A 9428-nucleotide genomic window follows, 5' to 3' on the forward strand; every position below is an offset into this window, starting at 1 on the left:
TGAGTAACGTAACGGAATACGTTACAAAATACATTTTGGGGCATGTATTCTGTAATCTGTAGTGGAATACATTTTAAAAGTAACCTTCCCAACACTGCTTTTGGATTATATCATCAGATAATTCAACAGGCTGATGTTTTTGGTGTCCTTAAAAGGAATGTTTAGGGGCAAGAGGGTGGCAACCTCATCAACAATGTTTTAATGAAATAAGAAATAAATTACAGGGAATTCAGCCAAACTAACATTAGTTCAGAGAAACACCCAAAGCATGCTGTGAACTTCTTAACAATACCATTAGCAAGATAGCAAGAAGATCTAGAGTCTTTGTCTTTCCCTGTCTTTACAGGATCAGTAACAAATATAAATAAATTCTTACTTGTCATTTTATGTCCTGGTTGTTTTCCAAAACACAGGCCATATTGTTTGGTCCTCCACTATTAAATGAGAGTTAAAAGATTACCTGCACTTTAACTCGTTTTATTAAAGCACCGGTTAAAAATCTTGGCGTAATCTTTCACACAAATTTAAAATGTGAAAAGCAAATCAGCGCTGTGGTCAAGAGCAGTTTGTCCCAGCTCAGGTGAATCTCAAAATTAAAATCTTAAAAAAAAGAAGCACATCTGGCAATGATTATGGAAATGAATATGCATTCTTTTGTTATGTCTAGAGTGGACTTCTGTAATACACTGTATACTGGAATTAGTTAATCTTTTTTTTTTTTAAATCATTAATGTCTGCTTTCCAGTCACTCTTCATCCAGTCATGTTGTGGTTGAAGCTTATTTTGAAAGGGGGCCATACACAAATCTAAACAATTACTAAGAATGACTAACACAACAATTATTATCCAATTATTATCTGATTTTGCCATGAATTACTGAATACTGAATAAGTCCGGTAACTTATACAGTTTGCTTTTTGGCCAGCTTTCCTTTTAGTCTGGTATTAGACTAGACTTTATTAAGATAGCATCTCCACTTCAGTCTTAGTGACTAAAGTACAAACCTTCTTTGTGGTACAAACCCCAGTGATACCTGATTCCTAAGTACAACAAACTAGACTCCTGAATCTTACTTCCTATAATATGTAAATCAAGAGAAAACAGTGAAAAAAAAGAAGGAAAGAAGCAGTTCAGCCTTTATATATGATAACAAATTTATGTATTTACATGATAGAACACTTAATACAAACCACACTAACAAACACTGGGCCTAAAGAGACTTCTCCTCTATAACAGAAAGAGTATAGCAGGGTTTGGAGGTCTGGGCCAAGTTGCTGTCAGGAGAGTAATACAGAAACCCGAACCTTTAAACAGCAGGATGGCATGGAGGAGCCAATCAGCAGCAAACACATCGATAGGCAAGCCCAAGAATCAAGCCATTCAGAACAGAGCCATTGAAGCCTACAGAAGGATCTTCAAAGATCCTCAAATTGAAAGATGTCACACTATTACAAAAGATTTGGATAAAAACCGCAATAAAGGACACACACTACGTCACATATGACCCAGATGCAACAATGCAAAGATGTACAGATTTGAGAAACTGAGTCTTCCCATCATGTGGGTTCTAATAAGAAGCACATCTTTTACTCATTCCAGCACTCATTTATAGAATATTTGAAGAGAAGGGTTAAAGTCCCTCCTCTGGCATATTGTTTAACTGATTGCACAACAAGAGTTCAGGTCATGGGAGCTTACACACCGTTTAACGCCCAACACCGGCTAAACAGGACCGACAAGCATATAACTGAAGAAGGTGAGAACAACTGACATGTCTTTCAAACTTACCTATTTTTGTGCACATAGCTTACAATGTTACTACTTTTGAGGTAGTTGATTATGGAAGACAGAAGAAGAAACATAAAAATGTGCATGCAGTCTCATGTTTGTGCATGAAACATGTCTGACTCACAGTGTCTTTCCATACCCAAGTGTTCAGTAATGGTTCGACGTGTGGCAGTAGTTGGAGCAGGCTGTTCTGGTTTGGCCTGTATCAAGATCTGTGTGGATGAGGGGCTCGAGCCTGTCTGCTTTGAAAGCAGTGATGACATTGGTGGCATGTGGAATTTTAGAGTAAGTGGGGGCACAACCACATTGCAAAGTTTGATGATTGTTCTTACTGTTGTTGAATCCTGTTATTACTGTATATGGAGAAAGGGTTTAGCTTGTCCACAACAATCATTATAAACACTGCATTAAAGTGTAGAATGGTTGCAGAGAGATGTTTTTACCTGCTTTGCTCTTGTTTTCATGTGTGTCAACAGGAGACACCTGAGCCAGATCGAACCAACATCTACCGGTCCTTGGTGGTCAATACCTCCAAAGAAATGATGTGCTTCAGTGATTTTCCAATGCCGTCTGACTATCCCAACTTCATGCATAACTCACAGCTTCTGCAGTACTTCAGGCTCTATGCTGAACACTTTGACCTGCTTAGATACATTAACTTTCAGGTAGATGGCATCTCATCAGCTCAAGTATTCTATGAAAGCAGTGTTGTTGATATTAATGTATATTTTTCTGTGAATGTGGGCATGCACACCTCAGACCACAGTGAGGAGTGTTTTGCAAAGGCCGGATTTCTCTCTATCCGGCCAATGGGAAGTAGTGACCATAAACAAGAACGGACAGGAAGAGAGGCACATCTTTGATGCCATTCTGGTGTGCTCAGGTCACTACACCCATCCAACATTACCATTGTCTGACTTTCAAGGTAAATAAATGGACATCTTAGAGTAATAGTATTTAAATCATGACATTCTTGGAAAAAATGTTTTCCTTGTGACTGTAGCAAAATCTGTATTCCTCCAGGGCATGAAACCTTTTCTGGCAGGTGTCTTCACAGCTGGGAATATAAAGATGCAAATGCCTTCACAGGAAAAAGGGTGGTGGTGGTCGGCACTGGCAATTCTGGAGGTGATATTGCTGTGGAGATTAGCAGATCGGCCGAGAAGGTGAAATGCAAACGTTTGGTTTGTCACGGAGGTACCGGACTGAGAGAGATGATCAAATGTCGACTGTACCGCTTTTGTATCGACAGACCTTTCTCAGTACACGTCAAGGGGCCTGGGTGCTGGGCAGGATGTCCACCAATGGCGTTCCTCTCGACATTGCAGTAATCAAACGGATCAACAATGTCCTCTTCCAATTGCTCCCCAAGACTTTGGTCAACTGGGCAGCAGAGAGAGCACTGAACAATAAATATGACCACATATTGTATGGTCTAAAACCCAAACACAGGTAATGTACGTGCTTTTGAAATAGTCGTCACAACTTCACGAAACTTTAAAAAAGACAGCACAATCCCCTCAAACCTGAAAGACACTTACAATTGTAATTCCTACCTAATAAAGACGAAAATTAATCAGAATTATTTCTATATTGTTTCTTGTCTGACATAAGTCTTTCTCGAGTTTTACTCATAATTTCATCAGTACCAGCATGGCATGAGCTAACAATTAGACAACAGCATCTGTACAACAGAGACTTCACTACTTTACTTCTTTCACAGACTTATGGAGAGAAACCTTATGATCAATGACGATCTCCCAGGCCGAATCCTTCAGGGGGCAATAGTCATGAAGCACAATCTGGAAGGGTTCAAGGACTCTAGAGTTGTATTTGAAGATGGCACGGTGGAGGAGAACATTGACGCCGTGGTATTTTGCACAGGTTACATTGCAAAGTTCCCATTCCTACCATCAACTCTGTCAGAGGGACCATATGAAGAGGTGACACTGTACAAGTAAGTTTATGGTGGACAGAGTGGATCACTGACTTGCATGGGTATCCTCTCAAAGTCTAGAGATTAAAGTTTGAATCATACATGATACGTTTTTTGGGGGTTGGTGCTGCAGGCAACTTTTACAGTGCTATCATATTAAAATTCTTAAAGTACCACCACAAAGTTTTATCTTTCATGTTTTAGGAGAGCGTTTCCTCCATCCCTGCAACCTCCCACACTGGCCGTCATGGGACTTTTCCAAGTAAAAGGTCCACTCATGCCTACAGTGGAAATGCAGGCTCGCTGGGCTGTTAAGGTCTTTTTAGGTAAACTCTTCAAACAAACACATAAGCTTGCACGGGGTTTGAGGAAATAGTAGCTGAAACATCATATCTTTAAGGTCAGAGTCGTCTTCCAACCAAAGAGAAAATGCTGGATGCCATTGAATCTGAGAGGAGGAGAAACATGCAAAGGTAAACATCATTTCTGAAAGTTATTAAATGGCCCTGGTCGATTACTTATTCCCACTAAGTCCTGTTAATGACACAAGCAAATATTTCTTTCTCAGCTATCCCTGTCCACGGCAGGCTGTTCTACAGGTTGATTACATCCCATATCTGGATTTTATGGCTGGGGAAGTGAGTTCACTTTAGCTATAAATAAAATTTTCAACATTAATCATAGACAAATCCTTCATAACAGATTTTTATTCACAGGTAGGTGTTCGACCAAAACTCCTGAGGCTTTTTCTGAGAGACCCTGTGCTCTGGGCAAAGGTCTTCTTTGGTCCCTGCACACCTTATCAATATCGTCTTAGTGGGCCTGGAAATTGGTCTGGTGCCAGACAAGCTATCTTCACTCAGTGGGAGCGGGTTTCTCAACCGTTCAGAACCAGAGAAATACCAGACAACACCAGTAAATTTGGCTTGTGTTCTCCGCTGATGCTCACATTCACAGGAACTGTAATAATAGTCGTGCTTTTTTCTAAAGGCAAGATCGTTACGACCCTGGAAGCTGCTACTGAGATGCTGAACAAAAGCACAGTTTTTCTGAGGGAGTTGTGGTTCAGCTTACCACAGAATCCTGATATGTAATGTATTAATAGACTTAATTAACATAACAACAATTTTAACAACAAAATTATTTAACATGGATTAAAGAGGAAAGAAAACAGGTCTGTGAATAACAGAAAATCTGTTTATTTTTTATTTCTGTGTATTCATTTCCTGCTGGCCTGCAGGGAAAGAGGAGATAAATTGGGAGTCTCCTTTTCTTGTCGTAGTGTAAAAATCATGTGCTGCAATTATGTAATATTATACAGTTGTAAAAGTACCTTCCAGTTCCAAAGGTCTGCATAATCTTCACACTGAGGCCTGCAAATGCAAATGCAAAAGGAAAAAAGAAGTCATGCACACTACAGTGCAGTTGGAGTGATTCTTAAAAACTATGTGGTTCAAACAAATGGACGGAAGTCTGAAATAAAAGAGGAAATTAAGTTTATATGTGCAAGGCTCATGTCAGAGAAAATGATAACCAACTGCAGAAGATTTTGTTAATGAAATGTTCAGTGATAGATAACAGTGCATTATGTGTATTTTGATTGACTCCTTAATATGTCGAATAGCCTGCAGTTCATAACAAGGTCCACGGGGTGTAGATTTGTCACCAAATGCATATCTAAATTTAGATGCACCATCAGATATCTTTGTTTGCTTTGACAGTTTTACTTTAGATTATACCTTTAGGTTTCTGTTAACTAAAAAAAATGAACCTTTAGTTTCTGGGTACTGATGATGATAGCAGTGTGTGCCATTTAAAATATGTGAAAATGTACAAATGCACCATTTTCTACCTGCAGTTCTTCTTGTCTAACACTCATGAAAAAAGCAAATAAACACATTGTCTAAAATACTGAAAAAAATGTTTTCATTTATATAAAACTTATATAAAACCAAAAACTTAAACAGGCAGACCAATAAAAGAGGTCAACTCAATAAACTAAACTCAAAATAACAACTAACAAAACATCAAACAAACATAAGACAAACTGACTTCTGAAATGACACAGGGGGAACTTAAATACTGGCTTAGCTAAATGGGGGGGGGGGGGGTGACCATATAACCAATTAACACAAAAAAATTAAACAAACTCCAAACACCCCCCAGGCAATGAAGCACGTGGTTTAGTCCAATGAGGCTGTCAGCAGTACTTCAGATCTCCCACACCTTTTGCCAGCCAGGAAGGAGAAGCCAAAACCCCAGGTAGCTCAAACAAAGAAAGATGTAACATAAAACAGAACTTTGACCTTACAGCGTTGATATGTGTGCACCCCATATTAATATTGGAAGGTATGAACAGGAAAAAAAAAAACTAATTTAATAAGGAAACAGTATATTTGAAAATAAGTGTAGTGACTGCAAAGTAAACTAAAGTGAAGCAACTAGTGGTGAGGTGTGGAGCTTGCCATGTGTGGCTTGCCATCACGGGCCCTAAACAGGAAACCCAGCGTTTTCTGTTTATGGAGAACAATGCAACCAGGCCCTGTAGTGTGTTATGTGTGTGTTGTCATTCATGTACAGTCTCAAGAAGTTAAAACTGCTGACCTCCCTAAAACATCCATGGTTAACCTGGGACCTCCCAAAAACTGCTAAATTAGAGCTAATCCAAAAGAACTAAGTCCAAAAGGGCAAGTAAGGAGATACAATCATCTATCTTGCTTAAGGTTGAGTTGGCATATTGTAACTCCAGTGTGTCTGTTGAAGCTCCAGTGAGGAGTAGATTATGGTTTGCAGAGTTAATGCTAAAGAAAACCACTTCGATATTAATGCTGGTATTTACTTGGAATCTGATGCTTCCGTGCACAAAGGCCCTCCCACTGGAATTTAAATTATTGCTGTTACTCAAAGACACTGACTTGAGCTCATAACAATGCTTTATTTGGCCACTTGAGCATTACTAAGACATATAAATTAATAATAATATATTTCCTATGGGCCTGGATTGAAGTCAGATGTTATATTTTCATACTTGTCACATATGTCACATAATCATGTGATTCCTCCTGTACCTCCTATTAGTACTACTATTACTTCATTTGGGGAACTTTTTGTTACAGCATGAAAATCAATGGAGGAACCCCTTTTTTGCGACTAATGTTATTAATCTGTGTTTTACAAGTGAAAATCTCTACAGTAAATTAGGTCTGTTTGCTCCAAACACTTAGGTATTAGACCAAATCACAGCACCATTGCTAAGGACAAGTAAAACTAATTGGATTCATTTTTGCAGGAAAACTGAAGAAAATGTAAATGTGCAGCTTTTCAAAGTAAGATGTCATTTCAGTCTCATTCAGCACTTCTCTGCATGCTGCTGAATTTAATGTAATTATCCTTGATTGACTCAAGTAATGAAAAAAAGGCACACTCACATGCAAGTTAACAACTCCAAAACAATGGGTGTGAAACAGTCATGCTATAAACATAAAACTCAACCATTTTTCAAACTGCAAACATCTGTAACAGATCAGCTAGCTGTGCAAGCATGGTTCAGAGAGTGGCAGTGATCGGTGCAGGACCCCCGGGAGTGACGAGCATCAAAGGCTGTCTGGATGAAGGTCTGGAGCCCACATGCTTTGAAAGCAGTGATGACATTGGAGGTCTTTGGAGATTTAAGGTGGGAAACAATGGGGTTTTTGGGGAGGATATAAGTGAGAGCATATTGAAGTGAAGCTTAACATTCAAATTGTTGAATCGTTTCTTGCAAGGTTTACTGTTTTTAAATACAGACACGTAAATGGAAGTTCAAAATTTAGAAAAGAAATTGTAAAAAAAAAAAAAAAATGTAAAAAAACGAGCTTTTGAAAAAAGTTGAAAAATTAGTTGCTTTAAATTCTTGAATCATGTATTTCAAACAACCTTTGTTGGGAATATGTGACAATGTGATCTGCAGTGCTATTTTTTCTGTAGTGACACACACAGAGATGCAGCTTTGCTGAGAATGACTTGTGCAACGTTAAAGCAGAGATCCCAGAAAATGTACTTAACTGGCTGGTCTAACATGGATCAAGTGTTAAAATGAAGAGCAGTTCAGTCATTTTGATACTGAAGCGAAGTGCAGAATCTGTTCCCAGCTGTTTTGTGGTTTTAACAAAAGCTACATTACTAAAGTAGCTTTGTAAAATATAAATTCCTTAATGCACTGCTCATACATCAATTCAAAGTTTAAAATAAACAATTTAAATTTCACTGGAGTGAAGGAGAGAGATGGTATCAAAGTTGGAGAGAGTGGGCAACTATCCCACAGAAACGTATGAAAATAGAGAAGACACATCCAGGGATTAAGAGACCTGTAAGACACTGACAGAGTTTTGAAATATACTTAAAGTCAGAGTTTAAATAGAAGCAAAGTTGCATTGTGTTTCGTTTTTTGTCTTTATGTTCTCCTCCTTCAGGAGAAGCCAGAGCCGGGGAGGGCCAACATCTATAAGTCAGTGATCATCAACAGCTCCAAAGAGATGATGTCTTTCAGCGACTTCCTGCCTCCTGCTGACCTCCCTAACAACATGCACCACTCTGAGGTCCTGCTGTATCTGCGTCTGTATGCTCAGACGTTCAACCTGCTGCCACACATACGCTTCCAGGTCAGTGATCTTCATAAAGAAGAAAAAACAATAATTATAGTGTCTGCTTTATAGCACAGGCGTAATGATGTCTTAATAATGTCTTGCCGGTAAATGTTGCAGATGAATGTCAGTGAAGAATATTTATCAGTGTCTGTGTTTGTGTCAGACTACTGTAATCAGCGTGAGGCAGACGACAAATTTTGAAGTGACGGGTCAGTGGGAGGTGGAGACGGAGAGCAGAGAGGGTCAGAGGGAGACCCGTGTTTTTGATGCCGTGATGGTTTGCACTGGACATTTCACCCAGCCTCACCTGCCACTCAGAGACTTCCCAGGTAAATTTAAGAAATGCAGCAGCTGCTCTTGCTCCAACACAACAGATGTCACACACTGTGTTGTGTGTTAATGTTTCCAATGGTGGTTGAAATGACTGACAAATATTTATATTTAGCGACAAATTCAGTATTTATTTATTTTTAATCATTCCAGGTATTGAGAGTTTCCGAGCCAAATATTTCCACAGTTGGGAATACTGCAGTGCTGAGGGTCTGGAGGGGAAAAGGGTGGTGGTCATCGGGATTGGGAACTCTGGTGGTGATATTGCTGTGGATGTCAGCAGGGTTGCGGAGAAGGTAAGCTGCTGTGCTACATTTCTTTACTTCTATGTTGTATTCAAAAAGAACAGTGATGTTTATGAATACGAAAGCACTGTATTCTTAAAGGAATATAACTCGTGAATCTGAAACCTCCTTGTGCTGACATGACCTGCAGGTGTACCTCAGTACCAGAAGTGGAGCATGGGTTGTTGGCCGTGTAGGGCCAGGGGGACTTCCACTAAATGTTGTCAGGAGTTCTCGAATGGACGCACTGATACGAAAGCTCTTCCCCTCATGGACCAACACAATGTTGGAGAAGAAGCTGAATCAAGCGCTGGACCACAAACTATATGGCCTGAAACCGAAACATGGGTAAAAGCATGGTCAAACGTTTGAATTAAAAATACATCATCATAACCGAGAACTTCAAAAATTATGTGTTAAATGTTCCAAAGGAATTGTAACAAAAGGTAAATGCAAAACTAAAGT

General features: G+C 39.2%; 2 protein-coding genes across 3 annotated transcripts; both read left to right on the top strand.

Moving 5' to 3' along the window:
* The first annotated feature begins 1565 nt into the window (after positions 1 to 1565).
* On the top strand, positions 1566 to 5636 carry LOC102302513 (flavin-containing monooxygenase 5). Of its 2 annotated transcripts, none has more exons than XM_005923220.3 (11): positions 1566 to 1756; positions 1933 to 2073; positions 2265 to 2453; positions 2548 to 2713; positions 2878 to 2954; positions 3041 to 3240; positions 3512 to 3745; positions 3929 to 4050; positions 4125 to 4197; positions 4293 to 4362; positions 4441 to 5636. In XM_005923220.3, the coding sequence occupies exons 2-11, from the start codon at positions 1942 to 1944 to the stop codon at positions 4816 to 4818; spliced, it is 1641 nt and encodes a 546-aa protein (XP_005923282.1). In that variant the 5' UTR covers positions 1566 to 1756; positions 1933 to 1941; the 3' UTR covers positions 4819 to 5636. The 2 variants fall into 2 exon arrangements, with proteins under 2 accessions (XP_005923282.1, XP_005923281.1); XM_005923219.3 differs by having other exon boundaries at positions 1572 to 1756; positions 2812 to 2954.
* A 275-nt stretch (positions 5637 to 5911) lies between these two features.
* Positions 5912 to 9404, top strand: LOC102312179 (flavin-containing monooxygenase 5). The gene is made up of 5 exons (XM_014333856.2): positions 5912 to 7397; positions 8176 to 8364; positions 8513 to 8678; positions 8833 to 8975; positions 9115 to 9404. The coding sequence occupies exons 1-5, from the start codon at positions 7266 to 7268 to the stop codon at positions 9313 to 9315; spliced, it is 831 nt and encodes a 276-aa protein (XP_014189342.1). The 5' UTR covers positions 5912 to 7265; the 3' UTR covers positions 9316 to 9404.
* The last annotated feature ends 24 nt before the right edge of the window (positions 9405 to 9428 follow it).

Source organism: Haplochromis burtoni, unplaced genomic scaffold (assembly GCF_018398535.1).
Source record: "Haplochromis burtoni strain Fernald_Lab_line unplaced genomic scaffold, NCSU_Asbu1 Contig_65, whole genome shotgun sequence".
Taxonomy (NCBI): Eukaryota; Metazoa; Chordata; class Actinopteri; order Cichliformes; family Cichlidae; genus Haplochromis; species Haplochromis burtoni.